At 41.3% G+C, this 18,740-nt stretch overlaps 1 protein-coding gene across 3 annotated transcripts in view; it reads right to left on the bottom strand.

Annotated features, from left to right (window-relative positions):
- Positions 1-2,131: 2,131 nt before the first annotated feature.
- pacsin3 (protein kinase C and casein kinase substrate in neurons 3) overlaps positions 2,132-18,740 on the bottom strand; it is a 36,853-nt gene continuing 20,244 nt past the window's right edge. For all 3 annotated transcript variants that reach the window (XM_080426631.1, XM_080426630.1, XM_080426632.1), the window contains 5 exons: positions 17,935-18,110; positions 16,098-16,218; positions 10,711-10,850; positions 7,543-7,709; positions 2,132-4,010 (listed from right to left, as the gene is read on the bottom strand). In XM_080426631.1, coding sequence (XP_080282757.1) covers positions 3,895-4,010; positions 7,543-7,709; positions 10,711-10,850; positions 16,098-16,218; positions 17,935-18,110 — 720 coding nt within the window. In that variant the 3' untranslated portion in view covers positions 2,132-3,894. The remainder of the gene's footprint in view (positions 4,011-7,542; positions 7,710-10,710; positions 10,851-16,097; positions 16,219-17,934; positions 18,111-18,740) is intronic.

Genomic DNA, 18,740 nt, shown 5'->3' on the forward strand with positions numbered 1-18,740 from the left:
CTTGTAAGGCTACTTCTTGGCCTTAATCACAAAACCCATCTAACCCCTGCTCATTTTGCTAGGATTGGATGGCTTAGGGTTGAGGACAGAGTACAGCAACTTGCTATGGGCCTGGTCTTCAAGATACACCACAACATTGGGATCCCCCTGTATTTGTCAAAATACTTCCAAAATGTTAATGAAGTCCATGATCATAACACCAGAGGCAGCTTCACAAATCATGTTCAACCCAGATTTGGCTCAACTAAGGGAATGAACTCGTTCTCATGCTATTCATCAAAAATGTGGAATGCCCTACCAAAAGGAGCAAAGGAGTGTAAAACCCTACTCACTTTCAAAACTGCCCTAAAGATACACCTTCAGGAGGCTGCAATTCGAAAATGGCCCCTGTCTAAGTCTTAACCTACCCCCCCCTACCCCCCCCCCCTCTTTCAGTTTCTTCTTTTGTATATATTTTTTTCTCTCTTCATACCAGTAACCTGGAAGCTGATTGTATGACATGCTGTATAGTAGTGTGTATATCTGTCTGTCTCTTATATATCATCATGATTTGTGTGCATGGGGTTCTCATCTTAAACAAGCTGCGTGCTTAACTGAGTCTTCCAGTTTAGTAGACCTTGTATTGTGAATTTGTACTTCCATGTACTGTGATTCTCATGTCTTACTAAATAAAAGTACATCAATCAATCAATCAGGTTTTGCTCTGGCCTCCAGGGAGTGTGTATGCACAGTTTGACGCTGATCTGTCCAACATTGCACGCACGCACGCACGCACGCACGCACGCACGCACGCACGCACGCACGCACGCACGCACGCACGCACGCACGCACGCACGCACGCACGCACACGGACAGGGATGACATAGTCTCGGCCAAGCCTTCGGCCTGGCGGAGCCAATTAATTTTGCAGAATAAAAGGTTTATTATTAAAACAGTATGAGTCTCCCCCCAGTAATCATATCAGTGATACTACTGTGTGATATATTATCACCATAATGTATACAATATGGTCATTGGATGATGTTTAGAGCATTGTAAAAGAGGAGGGAACAAAAGGCTTTTTAACTGCTACAACAAAAAATGCATTTACTATTGTAGGTCACTAGTGCCCCTAAAAGGCAGAATATCATCCATATAGACCTGCATGTTAGAATCAGAATCAGCTTTGTCACATTGTTTCATAATAGTTGGGGAGAAAGAGACACTCATGACGTTATGTTCCAGGCTGTGAATGTGATATGAATTTACAGTAAGCTTTCACAATTCTCTTCATTTGTGGTGTAAGGATATGGGGGCGTGGGAGTTGTGAGCTTGAATGCCTCCTTCATAGGGAACATGAACATTAATATAACGTTTCTAGTCAAATAGGACTAATGCAACATGTAGGACTACTGGGGAAATGCCACTGTACCTACTCGGATCTAAACATTGTCTACTGATGGGCGTTCATGTCATGGTTCATGTGGGAGGCTGCATTACCCCCTACAGACTCACTGACTTAAACGCACATTCATGTGAAGTCCGCGAGGGATTAGGGCTGTCAAATTAGATTAGATTACATTGTCAAAGTGCGTGAAGGCTCTGGTAGAACCCTTTATGCACCCTTTCCGCCTGCATAGGTGCAGAACATTGATGCCGACTTTGCGGGAATTAAGTATTTCTATTAGTATTTTTTATGAATCAGGCATAAGTATATCGTGGGAAATTATATTCAGATTAAGCCTAAATGAAAGAACATTTGTATGAATGACATCTATCATTGTGTTCATATTGATATAGCTTATTGGGTAACATAAATCATTATTCTTACTCTGACCTTAACTGGTGTAGTTGTATATTGACATGTACAGTATATAATTTTGAAACCTTATTGTTCGTGTGTGTGTGTGTGTGTGTGTGTGTGTGTGTGTGTGTGTGTGTGTGTGTGTGTGTGTGTGTGTGAGACACAGCATGTACAGGAAATAGGACAGCAATACAAGCAAGCGTTTGGTCTTCTTGGTGGCAATGTCATTCATTTGTATATCTTCAACAAACCATAAAATATATGCAGGTATATAATTTAGTAGCCTGGCTCCAGGCCAGAATATTGGCAATTAAAACAAAATGAGAAGAGCAACGTTGAAATGTGTTTTTTTATTATCAGTTCTACATGGGTAGCTACCTTCTGCCAGCACAGTTTCTGCAGGAGAGGGAACTAGATTATTTATTTCCCATGACACAAAACAACCTAAGGACCCTAGGGATAAAACTAATTCCCTAAAATACAGTAGGAGATACATTTCTTTTACTAAAACATGAAAACTGAAAGGTTTTGTCTTTGGACAAAAAAAATCATGCTTATTTTTGTTGAGCCTGTACAAAGCAGCTGTTAAATGACCCAATGACCCAAATGTATAAATTAGCTACTAACTCCCACCCCAATTTAGTGTTTAAAGAAAAATATTAAATGATTTAAAAATAGAAATAAATTATGAAGTAAATAAAACGTGTGACTGAATGTAAAAATTCTAATCTTACGAAGAACATTTAGCTGAGGAACAGCTTATAAATGGTTTGGTTTCTGCATTAAAATAAAAGACCATACCATAACCATACAGTATATAAACAGCAACCATGAAAAACATATCTGTAAAAAAAAAAAATTACGAACATAAATGTGAATACTTGATCATACCTACATTTTTATATATTAAATCAAATGTAATTAACAAGCTAATGTAAATGGTCATGTAGTCCAACATAAGCAAGTATTTTATGTTTGTACTCAAACTCCCTCATGTGTCTTAACTTTTATTGGCTAATCATGTATCTTGTACACTGTCAAAGTTGTCTGTGACCACTTTATTTAACACCTGTCCAGCTAACAGACGAGCCATCGGCTACAGTACACATTTGAACAATATACGGGCACGGTCACACATGCGCTTCATACACATCAGAAGTGTTGGCTCGCTTCCTTTCTAAGGGAGCAAAGGGATGGAGTGTCCCGTTGCGGTGCGTTGGCAGCATTGAAGCGAGTTAAGAATAATGCGTGTGAAGCTAAGAGTTCAACATTGGTGAACTTTGACCGGGCGCCAACCAAAAGGAAAGAAGCGCCATTGGCAGTCATTTCACCTGTAGTTTTCTTTCAGTGAGCCAACCACTCTAACGAAAGTCAAACGAACTACACACCAGAAAAGCGGCACTCTTGCCGACACTGCCCACAAATCTGCAAGACAACATTGTGAATTGACGCCTTAAGTCTCAAGTCTCAGCTTGCGTTGGCTACGACGCGTATCAAGCTCATGTGTGACCGTGCCCTAAATCGTGCACGTGCCATAGTGTTTAAGGGCCAGATCATCATCCAGGCAGAGACGGATGTAATGTCAGCAGTTCTCCACTAGAGGGCTCAGAATCCCACCCAGTCAGACAGCATTTTGGAGCTGCAAGGACATCTCCAGATTCGTCCATTAAGGCACTGGGCTTCTCTCACTGACCTCTTCAAATGGGTCTCCTCCGCTCTTTCAAAGGGTCTCCGTCTATTCTGGTGACTATAAACTCACCTTTCCAGAAGCCGTTTCCTTCTTTTGTTCCGTAAACCACATTCAAACCAGTTTTCTTTTTTCCTGAAACATGCTGTAAATTCTGTTCTGTTGAATAGAGACCGAGTATACTGCATATCGTCTTATAGTGTGGCAAAAAAAAAAAAAAAAAAAAAATATTCAACCATTCATTGGTTGAAATCCGAAAAAAATGTTGCTTGTGAAATGTTGAGTGGCATTGATCACTGCCAATCACTGAGCTCATCCTAGTTTCATGTAGGGGCTACATGTTGGCGGTAAGCATGTTGCGACTGGTCCTGGCATCAAGAGTCTTGAGTACCATTGGCTGGGTTGAGCAGAGGCGTGCGAGTCATCAGGAAGTGACAACTTGGACGTAGTTGGCAGGGTAGAGGCCCACCTGGCCATTGCTGAGCTGTCCTTTACACCAGCCCTGATCATCCTCCTCTCCCATCTTCAATAGCTCCTCTCCTGGACATAGGACGAGGGGAGAGAGAAGAAAAGAGAGATTTTTGAGAAGAGGGATAGGAGTCCAAGAGAGATGAGAAGAAAGGGGGGGATAAGACATGAGGATAATATAGTGCCATTTAACCCATTCAATCCGGGAACGCACCTACAAATGTCTTCTAAATCCTAACAGTTTTCCGAAAACCGTACGCATGTTGCTATATCAGTGGCGTGCAAACGTTTTCATGTCAAGGACCCCCAAAATTATATGTATTTGGCCGCGGACCCCCATCTGAAAATATTTTGTTCCAGGGACCCCCAGAAGCAAAGATTTGAGTCAACCCTTATATAATGTTCAAGATTTTTCTTGCCGGGCTATGAGCGTGTATATATCTGCTATTTTTTAGTATAAAACATGGATAAAGTGGTTACACAGATGCTTTCCCGGGTTGAATGGATTAACTCATTCACTGCCTGAATTATTTCTGGCCGCGTTTGCCCACTGCCAGAGATTTTTAATTGAAAAAAATAAAGTACTCAGGAGCCGAGATACAGAATTTTTAAGTTTTAAGTTAACAAGGAAGTGGATGGGAGTCTAGATCTTCGAAAAATCATATCTCCTTGGTCTTTGGGTCAAAAAATAAATAAAAAAATTGAAGCAATTAAAATTACGTTTTTTACGTCCTAGGCAGGTTTGGTAATTGGAAAAAAATACGTTTTTTACGTCCTAGGCAGGGAATGAGTTAATAATAGATTGCAAGTGTGAAACAATGATTCTTAAATAATGACCAAAGTGAGAACTGAGCTGGTTAACTTACTACTGTGCAACATCAAGACTGATATGGGCCTGTGAATGTGCTAAAATACACAAGGCCTGTAAACATCTCACTCTTCCTTTGAAAGAACAACAAAAGGTCACTATTGGGATGACTAAACTGAAAATGTAGTTTCTTTAAAAAAAAATATATCCCATGATTTTGTAACCCTTTTTCACCCGGTGCCAATTTTCTAAGTGATCCTGGGCGCTACACTCCCCCCACCAGCCTAGGGAGCCCAGGGCCGAGCTCATGCCTCCTTCAATGCATGAGAGCCAACTAACCTTCTTGTCACCTGACAGGGGGGAGTTTCCCGGGTAGGACGTAGCACGTGGAAGGAACACGTTATTCCAACCAGTTCCCTTCCCCTCCATCAGGCGCCCCGGCTGTCATGGGGGAGGCGGTATAGCGACCAGGATTACTGCATGTTTTTGTGAGGGTATTAACTACCCTGAGAGACACGGGGAGAACATGCAAACTCCACACAGAGTAGGCCCTTTCGCCAACCCCACCTAGGGTATGGGCACCGATGACGCGGAGGAGAAGACACGCCCCCAGCGTCCCCTGGGGGAAATGGAACCCAGGACCCTCTAGCTGTGAGGCGACAGCGCTACCGACTGCGCCACCGTGCCCCGAAAATGTAGTTTCTGATAACATTTTAGGTGAGAAATAGGCCTTAAGAGTAATCAAAAAATTTACAATTTGTATTGACAAACCACTTTTTGGAATAATAGTCTTTTCCTGTATGTTCACCATTGTGTATTTGACATACAGTACTGTAACCTCTATATTGTATATCTATTTACATAATTATATTTACATTCTTTCTTCAGTCTTTGCTCTATTGACTGTGGAGTTTGTATTTTCTTAAAGGCAAGCCTATAAATAGGTGAGTTGTGGTCCAGAGTGAGCTCAAGTAGCTCTAGTCAGCAGCCGTGCCCGACAGGAGAGCTCACAGGCGGGTAGGAGTGCAGATGTTGGTGTCCGTCTCTGATGGTTCTAATAGGTAAACACTTCTGCCCTCGGATTGTTCATTTCCTCGACTGTCTCTACTGTACTTGAAAGGTTTTGAATCACCTTTTTTTGTCACCGATTGCAGCAGTTTTGTTTTGTTCCTCAGTGTAGCCCAGCTACCATTGGAAATGAACGGCTGATGGCCACTTTATTGCTTAAAGAAATGCTCAAAATGGTAGGGTATCCTGCAAGAAAGTCATGATCTTATGAAGTGAAATTGTGAGTTATATCAATAATGATGGGATTGCAAAGCAAGTCATCCGTAAATTCTGACCTATTTGTGTGTGTGTGTGTGTGTGTGTGTGTGTGTGTGTGTGTGTGTTGCCATTTGGAATATACAGAAAATAGTGCTTTGAACATAAAATAAAGGTCATTTTTGGAGTGCATACTTCACCAAAAGACATTTGACAGAATGCATTAACCAACCAAAACTTTATAACGCCAGAGCCAACACTAAATGCTATTCACGAACCCAATTTTAGCCAATATGCCGATGAGCAATATGAGTTTGTAATCAGATTATCGTAAAATAATCAATAGTGTTAAGAAGAACTGCCAGAAAATACCATTTTGTCATTTAAAAATGGGTTTTGAATGTAAAAATATCCCCTAAATCAGGACGATAGACATTCAAAACAGATATAGATTCCAACAAGAACGCTCCTGGGCAAAGTTCCTCAGTGCGAGTGGTTGGAATTGACCAAACCTCTTATGAAGTTGATCCAATTTAAACTTGGAGCGAAATGGAATGGGGAAAAAAAGATGACTGAAATAAAAGCATTTTCCCAGAATAATTTCTTGTGAACTCAAGTGAGCATTCACTTGGCGACACCAAAAATTGGACTGGCCATTTGAAGCTGGAACCAAAATGCTTTTATTCTCAACTGAAACTAGTAGGCAACCACAAATATTGCCAAGTTGGTAATTCAACACACTTGGCTGGACTGTACAGTACAGTGCAAACAACTACAGTAGAGTTAAGAACTACACATGAGGGCCACATGCAAAGTCAGGCAGAATCTAGTGTGCGCTTATTGGATACAGTATTTTGTATGCTCAAAGATCAGATGTATTAAATTGACTGATTCATAGAAACACTGTCAAGAGTGTAAATATAAATCTATGTTCACACTCACTGACTTCATTTAAGTTTGGATGTTAACTAACCGTTTAACCTTTAACCGAAAATACAAATCTTGACCGATTAATCCGTTAAAATATAAAACTGAGTAAAAATATTAAAACAGTATACAAATGTCTCATCCCCGTGACACAGTCTACTTACTGTATAAACAAACCATCACCAAATTAGCACCATCATTATCTATCCACTATCAAGTAAATAAAATGTGATGGAAGTGATAAGAAAATGAATTGAGTCAATGTGAAACTTTTCACAAACATGAAACTTGACTAACATAGTAGTAAAAGAGTAAAAGTATGTGTGACTCTGAGGTGCATCACAGCAATGATTGACTATGAACGCAGGATTTTGTCTGCACAGATGGTGGAAAATGGTGATGGCTGTTGGACTTTTGACAGCGAGGATTCTTTTGTTTATTTGTATGACTTCAACGTGGTAAATTTTCGGCTACCGAGGGCCAGCTATCGGTCAGATCTTAAAAAAAAAAAAAAAGGTATCCTGAAAGAGTAGAAATATGCAGTGAGTGTGTGCTTACATGTGTGCAGGGTGTGGTTGAGTATTAAGCATTAGTATGGATTAATACCTCCTTTAAAGCTGAGCTCATCGGCCTCCTGGCCTGTGTAATCATACAGCGCACGGACGCGCACCGCCTCTACCTTCTCCTGCTCCTCCTCGTCATCCACGCCATTGACCGCCAACACCTTCTTGGGGCTGTCCTCGTCTGACCACTCTGAAGAATAGTCCTTCACCCTGGACAGAGACAACATACATAGAGAGGCATGAGGCCACAGACGAGTGCTCAGGGATTCAGCTCCATGTTTAAAGAGAAGTTGGTCAAAGTTTGTGGCCCCAGGATCCTTGAAGTGGTGAGATGAACGAACACACACACACACACACACACACACATACATACACACACAAACACACACCAGTGCCACCTCCCCCTTTTCTCATACTATGCAGTCATGCTTACTGTTTTAATTCAGTCTGCTTCTTGCAAGTCAGGGAGGTGTACAGCGTTGTAGCAATACAACTTTTTGCTCTAGTTGTTCTAGTTTGGATCCATACAGAGATATACTGGTTTAAAATACCATTTGTAGTTAAGGCACATCAATGCAAGGGAAATGTAATTTGAATAGCGCAAGGCAAATCAAAGCACACACAAGTCAGGTGTGTGTGGCAACTATGAATTAATTTCTAGTTTCTCTATGGAATGACAATGACCATGTTTAGGAAAATCAATATACAATAGATACAGTAAGATGTGTTATATTGCACATTCTAAAACAGATAGCTCCAGTGCTTGATTCTGATTGGCTGAGTTCTATGGTACAATACCATACTCAATATTCAACGTTACATTCTATGGATGCATTACCGTTCACAATTTAGCTTTTCACATTTGTCCGGTGTATATGCACGTTTTTACAAATCACTTTAAAATAAGGCAGATATACCGCGACGCATAACGCTTGGTGTGCTCCGGTACCTTCCATTAATTTGCAGTTTTGCACAACAACTTCCTGGTTTGTGCTGTCAGTCGCTGGGCTAGTTAGTCTTGTAGAGATGTTTTTATTTAAAACAGTTTTTTTCTCTTTCTCTGATGATCTTTTGCCACCAGCAGAGGGCAGCACCATGGCTGTTTACTGGGACATTATGGGACTTATTATTCACAAGAGCATGACAGGAGTTCTGCATTTGAAAAATCACACTTCTATTTTTCTCCACTGAGAGAAGAAAAATAATTAACTAATTTGGTGGCAAAAGCTTGTAATGAGCATTACAAGGAAATTGTATGTGATGCATGGCCAATAGCTACTAGACGACACACACACACACACACACACACACACACACACACACACACACACACACACACACACACACACACACACACACACACACACACACACACACACACACACACACACACACACACACACAGAGTGGGGGTACATTTTACTATTTATTGTAGCTGACATTTCTTTTGCTATAGTATGTGTAGTATTCATTAATTCCTCCACTGGGATTTTCAAACATTGCTGGTTTTTGGTCTCAATGCAGATGGAAACACTTGAGTTTAACTACTAGGCCTGGAATCTATCTGGATAATAAAAGAAGACAAAGCTGCTGGGTCATCAGTAGCCATGTTTTAAAGTGTATGTTGATGTACTGTATTGCACAGAAAGGTGAAGAGATGTAGATGAATAAAATGCTCAATAAATTATACTTAAACGAGAAAGGCGAAGATAAAGTATAATTTTAAAAATGTAGTGTACAAAATCCAAATGTAACTATACATTTGTACACTAAAGTTAAATTAACACTGCTGATTTTACTGTGTAAAGCCATACAGGAGAGCAGAGATCGCCACAGAAAAAGGTCAGTGACAAGCTGTGATGGTGGCTTGAGAGACGCTAATAGGATACCCATAAGGATGTGTTGGTAACTGTCTTAATTAATGGGACTCCATGGTACTGGGGAGGAAACTCTGTTAATGGGACTCTGTGGGACTGTGGAGGGAGGTGGCTCCATTTAGAAGCCCAGTTCAAATACAGTACACACACACACTCGCACGCACACAGTGAGGGAGACTTCCAAGGAGAGAACAGAGACATCTATATATCACACTGACTCTCACAATGCAAACACATATGCTGAGTTAACAATTTGGCCAGTAATTCAATGTGTACCATGCAAGGAACGGGATGTTAACTCCTCAGGGTGGCTGGGATAGAACAACAAGACTTAAATAGACACACACACACACACAGGCAGAAAAACACAAAAATACAGATAATTGTAGTCTACTATTTAGTCTGGCCTGAACAGCCCACGGGTGCATACTGTAAAATTAAAAGGAAAACAAGTGTGTGTGTGTGTGTGTGTGTGTGTGTGTGTGTGTGTGTGTGTGTGTGTGTGTGTGTGTGTGTGTGTGTGTGTGTGTGTGTGTGCGCATGCATGTGTGTGAGCGCATGCAAGGGTACTCTGGAGGTTCCATTTTCCCCCCTTTTACAGACAGACCCCCACAACGCCTGTCATGTGCAACTATGTCACTGCTCATGAAGACTCATCAGCAATGTCTTCAAGATCCAGTGAGGGTCTGGGTAAATTCATGATCTGATCTAGATCAGTGTTTTCCTAGTTGATCTAGATCAACTTTTTCAGCTCGAAACCCTAAAGATATATATTTCATATCTTCCCGTGACTCAAACTTACTAAAATACATAATGAATTAACCACTTAATTCAGGCAGGACATGCAGGACGAACCCAGAATAAGCATACAATGAGAACTCTTCCAGAACGTCTACAGTTTTCAGTTAATTGAGACCATCCTTTGACTGTGATAGACTGCTGCAGCTGTGCACTAAGGCTTGGCAATATATCAGTATTATATCAATATTGTGATATGAGACTAGATATTGTCTGGGATTTTGGATATCTTAATATCATGATATAGAAAAAGTGTTGTCTTCTCCTGGTTTTAATAGCTCTAGTATTATACTATTGTGATGAGCCTGTCTGTTATTTCTGCTATTTTTGAAAAGGTTTGAAAAATGTACGGTAATAGACATTATCACCACAATACGATATTCTCTTCAAAATATCCATATAGAGGGAATTGGCTAAAAAGTTTATATTCGATTGTGTCCATATCGCCCAGTCCTATTCTGCACATTCATTTGTAAAAGTGCAAAAGTGAATGAGAGCAAAAGTTGGCTTCAATAGATGGATGTGTGAGGTTGTACCTGACAGTGTCTTGGGTGGCAGGACTGGGAGGGGCCTCCTCTCCGGAGGAGACAATGTTGGTGAGGGTGACAACATTCTCCTCATCATGGCCGGCCTTCTCCTTCCTGCTGATAGAGTGGCTGGCCTCTGGAGACCACTCCTAGACACGCACATAATATAAAACAGTGATTCTCAACGTTTTTCATTTCATGGACCCAGTTTGATGTGCATCAGGCAACGGACCCCCATTTGCTAAAATGTTTTCTTTTCTCTTTTTTTTAAACCCTGGGACCCCAATCTACACAGTAAAATCTTCAGTGTTTATTTAACTCTGAGAGTAAGTACAAAACAGACCCAAAATTTTAAGCATAAACATATATTATGCAGATGATGGCTCTCTCTCTATGACCAGACTGTTTTACTGTAACGCAGTGTCCTGTGGTGTAAATAATCCAACAATCAATTCAGCCCACGAGACCACACCTAGACAAAACAAAGAGACAACCTTCCCTTCCCTCCATGCGTACACACCTCTGACATAATAACAGGGTGCTGACAGCACTAGCTGTGCCGGGATAGAGTTACCGCTTTGGCAGGGTCAGTCTGGAACACAAAGACATACAGGCCTGTGTGCGTGTGTGCGCGTGTGTGCGTGTGTGCGCGTGTGTGCGTGTGTGTGTGTGTGCGCGCGCGCGCGTGCGTGCGTGTGTGTGTGTGTGGGGAGGGGGGTGCCGGGACAATAGTTCTGTGTGTGCAACTGTGCATGTGAGGAGTGTTATGGGAATGCCAGGAGATTCCTAAGAGGACAGAGGAGATCTACTTCTCTCTGCCTGCCGCTCTTTAGAACTAAACTCCCCCCTCTCTCTCTCTTTTCAACTCTGTAGTCTCTCTTTTCAACTCTGTAGTCTCTCTTTTCAACTCTGTAGTCTTTCTATTTGTAACTCTGTAGTCTCTCTAGTCTTTCTATTTGTAACTCTGTAGTCTCTCTTTTCAACTCTGTAGTCTTTCTATTTGTAACTCTGTAGTCTTTCTATTTGTAACTCTGTAGTCTTTCTCTTTTCAACTCTGTAGTCTTTCTATTTGTAACTCTGTAGTCTTTCTATTTGTAACTCTGTAGTCTCTCTTTTTAACTCTGTAGTCTTTCTATCTGTAACTCTGTAGTCTCTCTTTTTAACTCTGTAGTCTTTCTATTTGTAACTCTGTAGTCTCTCTTTTTAACTCTGTAGTCTTTCTATTTGTAACTCTGTAGTCTCTCTTTTTAACTCTGTAGTCTTTCTATTTGTAACTATGCAGTCTCTCTTTTCAACTCTGTAGTCTTTCTCTTTGCAACTCTGTAGTCTCTGTAACTCTCTTTCATCTTGTAATTTGGCCTCTCTGTTACAGCCTTCTTTTGTTAACTCTCTAACAGCCTGCCCTTTTTGTAACCTCTTTTTATTATCTTTGTCTTTAAAACTGTGTGTTAAAAACTATTTTTCTTCTCTGCCAGTCTATTTCTGCCACACAGTGCATCTCTCTCCCTTGCTGTAATTATGTATATTATGTAAGTCACTCTTCTCTTCCTTGCCAGGCCTAATCAGCAGTTCCCATGGAGGCTGAGGTCTCCCTAAACAGGGACTGTCTGGTCCCCTGTGCAGCTCTAGCTACACACAAACATACATACAGTACTGTACATGCTTGCTTATGTCAGAACTTTTCAACTGGCTTCAACTGGAATTCAGGTTTGCAGTGTTCATGCATTCTGGATGCAATATACCGGTTATCAGTATTCTTTAATATTCTTCTTCTTCATATGTGAACCTACCAGGACATCTCAACACCCACTTTTATTCCCCAACCCACTGGATTGATAAACCACATGGAGGATAATTCCATGTTTGTTAATGGGAGGCTCCCATGGTTTGTGAACCAGAGCCAATGGTGGGACCCATGCAGATTAGAGTCATTAAAAGAAACCAGTGCATTGCTTTATCCTAAATGAACAAGTACTGTATGTTTCCCTGCTAAATCACAACAGTTTCCCCCAATGATATCATTATAAAAAACAATAACTAATGTCACTTTTCCATACATAGTCCCACTTCTCCACACCTAGTATACTTTACTCTGCTCAGTTTACTTTGGTTTTCCACTGCACTGGCCCCACTCACAGCACCCCCTCCTCCCGGAGGTGATCGTCATGTAGCAACAGCCCTTGAAAACTGCAGTGCATTTGAACAGTGCTAAAGCTATTGCAGTCTGGACACACATGACCACTTTAACTTTAATCTCTCAAGAACAGATTCAGACGCTCCGCTACTCAAATGCAAAAGTGAAAAAGGGGGTGTTTTTCCTTTTTATTTGACTTGGGATCCCAGATTGCTTTAACCTATACTGTACAACCTACATCTGGTACCTGACAGGAATGGAAAGTCAAAAAAGGAGGGTAGAGCCGTGGCGTGGCAAGCCGGGACTATGTAATGGAAAAGCGACATAAGTTGCGCTGTTGTACATGTTGTGTGAGTATTACAGAACCACCATACCAGCTGACTATCACCTGATCACTTAAAAACTGGAATGTTTCTTTCTTTAAGCCATCTCCACTAATGCGCTACTGTATATACCATAGTACATCAGTAAGTACTGCAACAGACATGCATTGATACTCTTTAGTTGTTCCAGTAGCTGCTGACCAGTTCTTCTTGGACTTTGTGAGACCCTGTCCCACTGAAAAGCCTTCAGACAGGGAACTCTAATTTTGAAATGTGTTAAAAGGCCAACCCACTTGCAGTACTACATCCTCTACTAACTTTAGTAGAGGATAAAAGTACTTTATGTACATAATGCTCTGACGTACAGTCTTACCTCAGTGATACATTTGGTCACCTTAATACTTAACACATTAACCGCCAAGAACGTAGTCCTACGGTCCGTTAAATCCAACTGTTAAGCGCCGAGACCGTAGCCCTACGGTCCACGGTCTTTTCGCGCAAAAAAAATCCGGGTGCACTTTCGGAATTTTTTTGATCCACTTCCGTTTCCGGTTTGATGACCGGAAACAGAATTATTTGGGATCCGGTTTTGACGATCACGTCCGCCCTCGTTCTACAGACGAAACTGAAACTCAATTCTCTTCCTGTAATTTTTTCTCCTCGCATATCACTGTTTAACGTAATCCGCTCTAACTACAACATGGATGCCCCGTTTGACACGTGGTTTTCACTGGGAGATACAGTGAGATGTCGCCGAAGTAAACAGACCGTGTACGGCTCAATCTTAAGGATTTTAACAAGATCTATGGCGACATGAAAAAAACAAAAAAACAACAATAACACCTTGGCACTGGTGAGTACATTATGAGATTAACCTCTGGCGGTCGATGTGTTAACACATTAACTGCCAGAATTATTTTCATATTTTTTTAGCCAGTGCCAGAGTTTTTCATTGGAAAAAAAAAAGTACTCAGGAGCCGAAATACAGCATTTTTAAGTTTTAAGTTAACAAGGAGGTGGATAGGAGTCTAGATCTTCAACTAATCATATCTCCTTGGTCTTTGGGTGAAATTGGAAAAAAAATACATTAAAAAAAGATCTACGCGATTGGCACGTGGCGGCTTTAAAGCGGTTCGCGTAGATCTACGTGATTGGCAGTCAATGTGTTGTTAACAGTGGTTCTCATTTAATTTCACATTGAATGAGAACCACTGAATATTTCCCTGACTGTGAAGATGGGTCGCAGTGTATTAAACAATATACTCCTCTATCATTCATCATCCCTGACCCAGTCAGAAAATCTTACACCCAACCCACTGATTCAGTAACGACTAAATTATCGTTGAGTATTGTGTGTCTGGCCTAGTCTAACTGTAATGTGAGGAGCATCATGTAATACCACAAGGCTCAACACACACACCTACAGCTTACCGTACTGCCCACCCACACTCATACACTCAAACAAAGCAACAGCTTGCCAGGCAAACAATACACATGATTGTATCTCTATTATGAGTCGACCATTCAGAGATCAGACATTTCTAGGACAAAAAGACACAATCCAGTGTTCAACAACATGATCCTGTTTCTTAGAGCTAGGTATCAGGAAGTGATGTGGGTGTGGAGATGCCTGCATGTAATCAGTGCCCGTGGAGCTCAACTGGACTTTTATTTAAATAGGTCTTTGCCTGAATAAAAAAAACATTCTCTGCATCTCTGCATCCCGCATCCTGATTCCAACGTGGGTATGAATTCATGATATATGGCCTTTGTTGCAAGAAATAGGCCCCACTCACACATTTGTGATGGCAATTACAGGCAAAGGGTATGGCTATGGAGTATCAATGGTCATTGTCACATGACTCATGAGAAAATGTGTGACTAATAATTCGGGAGCGTTCCCCGGGTTCTACTATGTTCCCCAGGTTCTATGTTCCCCGCTTACCTAAACCTAACCCTAGTGGGGGAAGATAGAACCCAGGGAACATAGGGATGACCCCAATAATTCTTCTCCCACAAACAGTGCCATTTGTGGCACCCCCTATGGGTGTAAGTGACATCATTTTTGTCTCTGCGTTGTTTAGAGGCCCCTCAATGTGCGATTCAAATTTGAGGCTGATTGGACGCTGCATGCTTGATTGGTGCCAGTATTTGCAAGCCGGGCCTCTCCCGCAAAACTTAATAGCCAATCGTAGCCAATCATAATGGAATATGAAACATCTGAATTATACATCTTGATCACATGATGTCAGAAATAATATGTTCTGATTTATGTGAGTTTTGGATCAAATCTGTAGGAGTAATAGCAAGAAGTGGGTTTTTAAGAAAAAGCAAAATATATATATATATGTGTTTTGCTGCTCACAGACAGATAAACCGAGAGACAGGGGCGAAAACACTGTCCCCGCCCCCAGCCACTCCAGCCTGGCGGAGATAAAAAGTAAAATATTTCAAAGAGTATGAAACATATCAGGGAGGTACTTCCTTTACCTACTGGCAGCATACACAAGAATTTTGGCACCGATCAATCGAATGGTTTGCGTTTGCGAGATTAGCCCCGGACAGATATACACACAGACACTCTTGTAGGGCGTCCGTAGATTTCCACTAGCAGCTAAACAAACCTTGCTGCTGTATGTGTATGAGTGTCTTTGGCTCATACTGTCATCAAACATTCCAGAGCCCACTGAGCTCTCCATTATACAACAGGGCATTCACTGGCAGCCTGTTTAAAATGCACTCCCTCGGTCTCTCATACGCAGACACACACCTCCTCCTCTGCTTGTTCAGTATTCCTGCACTTCATAGTACACGTGTAAATATGAATGAATTCATTTTTTGGAAAATCCCATTTGTGTATCAAAAACCCATATGGTGTTTGTAAGGATAAAACTAAGCCTGTGTTTTGTGTGTGTGTGTATGTGGGCATTTGACCGTACCTCAAACTGGGGCCAGTTCATGCTCATGCCAGGTCCGTGGGTGTTCCTCCACCACCTAAGGTCCTCCACATCATTGGCCAAATTGATCGTCTGACCCAGGTCTTGGTACAGGACCGTAAACCTATTGTACAAAGTCAATGTCAGTCATGAGGTGTGGTGCAATTCAGGTGTTATTATTTTCAACATCATAAACCTAACCCTTTAATTAACATTTGCAAACAATACAAGGAAAGAGAGGGTCCTACTACAGACGCTGTGCCATGCCAGATGCACTGTGGTGGATTCAAACCCCTAGACTCTGCAGTGGTGGAACAGCAGCAACACACTTTTAACCCTCAGAAGTTCACTTTGAAACAAAGGACTTTTGCCAATAGTGGTTCTATGGAATCAAACTAGCCACTGTTTTCTTTCAGAGGCATTCCTGAAGTAAAGTTCACATCAAAGACATTCCCATACATAAGCAGAGAACAGTAACTGTGCTAAAAGGCCAGTATCAAAGCGTGGGTAAATTCCACTTATTATTTGAACAGTGGTACTGCCATACCTTTCTGATCTGTGTTACCATGGTAACTATGAATTGTTTAAACAGCATGGGGGAGGACGAGAGGTCGATAGTTAATGGACAACGATACAAGTAGAACATTTACTTCTATGTACACACATTTATAGACACACAAGTTTGCACAAACGCATTGTGTTAGTGTATGCATGAGTACACAGACCCACACACACTTGATATGACATTTTTGAAAGCCTATGTCCTGACTCATAGCTAAATAGCTCACTCTCTCTCTTGTGTGTGTGTGTGTGTGTGTGTGTGTGTGTGTGTGTGTGCGCGTGTGTTTTAAATTTTATTAGAGATTTATTTTTTATATATATCGACGAGTAACCATTTAAGAGTTATTTTTTACTTCATCAAATAATGGTCGTGCAAAAATAGTGGAATAGCAGATTTACAAGCTCACATGCTGTTGCATCACGATGCGTTGTGAGCTTGTAGATCTACAATTTCAACAAAAAAAAACGATTTAGATTATTTATAATTTTTTGTCCTATGAACTGTTGCACCCCTAGTGTGTTTGTGTGTGTGTGCATGCGTCATATCCTGACACTCAGCCTGAATTTTCATTTTGTTTCACTCCATTATTCAGTCTGAAAGCCCTCTCAGTGCAGTTGTTTTCTGAGATGGGGGCGTGGCGAAAGTGGGACTATTTGGCGATTGGTTCATACTGGATTATCCCGATCGGATCGTTTAGATTTGCAAACGAGAAAACCCCGCCTTCTACAGCGTCACCAGACCCTGAATGCGAGGCTAGCGATTGCAGGGGCTTGAGCCAGGCTATTTTGGCCACAACTTTCAAGGACATGCCGAAAGTCGTCTACAAATGTCCTTCTAATATAGGACAAACAGTCCTCCCTAAAATGCCAGAATCCTCTTTTTTTTACTCAAATCCTCAAGGGCAATTACAGATGCACCCTTTGCGCACAATGCAATTTTACCACAAAGAGCCAGACTTTTGCGCACTCACTCACAGGTGTGATATACCTGCTTAAATACCCATGCGGTCTAGCATATGTTGGTAAAACCAACCAAGCGCTAAAAACGCGCATTTCGGAACACAGAAGCAGCATTCGCAACCAAGATCAAAAAAGCCCACACACATACACACACACATATCGAGTTTAGTTTGACCCGATGAAGAGCCTTGGCTCAAAACATTGTCATTAAATTACATTGGAGCAGATGAGTGTTCATAATTTTTCTTCATGATACTTTCCAACCCAGCACCTCAACCAAGTGATGTGCGTATTCTATTGGTTTTTGCGTGCGTCATACCCATCTTTGCAGGACAGGTCGATGTGCTTGTGGATGTCCAGGAGGACTTCTTTGAAGAAGCAGAGCCGCTTGCGCTCGGCCTCCTGGGTGAGGTCAAACACCTGCTCCATGTCCTCCATGTAGCGAGGATTACAGCGGTTCAACTCCTCCAGGGCCTTTTCATAGTTCTCCTTAGCCTGGAGCACACACACCCACACAGTAAACATCACCCCCACACACAGACATTAATGCTTATGCAAGAATGCACACAGATTCATGTGCAGGCAAACATAGACCCACAAACAGTCCTACTGTGTGTACAGGACTGTTGATTTTCATTGTGAGACTTGAGCACTATTCTGACAAGCAGTGGTGGACAAAGAACTTAAGTCAAAGATACTCTTGGTCGAATGTTACTCAACTGTGAAAGTTGCTCTGCCAAATTTGTACTTGAGTTAAAGCACTGGAGTAATTGAGTTAAAGCACTGGAGTAATTGCTTTTAAAATGACTTAAGTATTCAAAACTACATATTATTATTATTTTTTAAATCACTTACAGTACAGTACTCAAGTCAATGTATTTACGTTACTGTCCATCACTGCTGACAAGTTCCTAAATGGTGAATCAGTGTGCTGACAATCTTTTATTCTACATTTGCCACAGAGACAAAGGCAGAAGGGCACCCGACAAATAAAATGTCTCTATGAATGTTAGACCAGTGCTTTTAGTATTAAAAGGGGCAATTTTGTACCAGCAATCACAATAATGAAGCAGTAGAAAAAGGTCTGTTGAGGTGGAACTCAGAAAAAAACGAACATCTTGGAAG

The sequence above is a fragment of the Gymnoscopelus braueri genome, assembly GCF_963280865.1.
Source record: "Gymnoscopelus braueri genome assembly, chromosome: 1".
In the NCBI taxonomy this organism is placed as follows: domain Eukaryota; kingdom Metazoa; phylum Chordata; class Actinopteri; order Myctophiformes; family Myctophidae; genus Gymnoscopelus; species Gymnoscopelus braueri.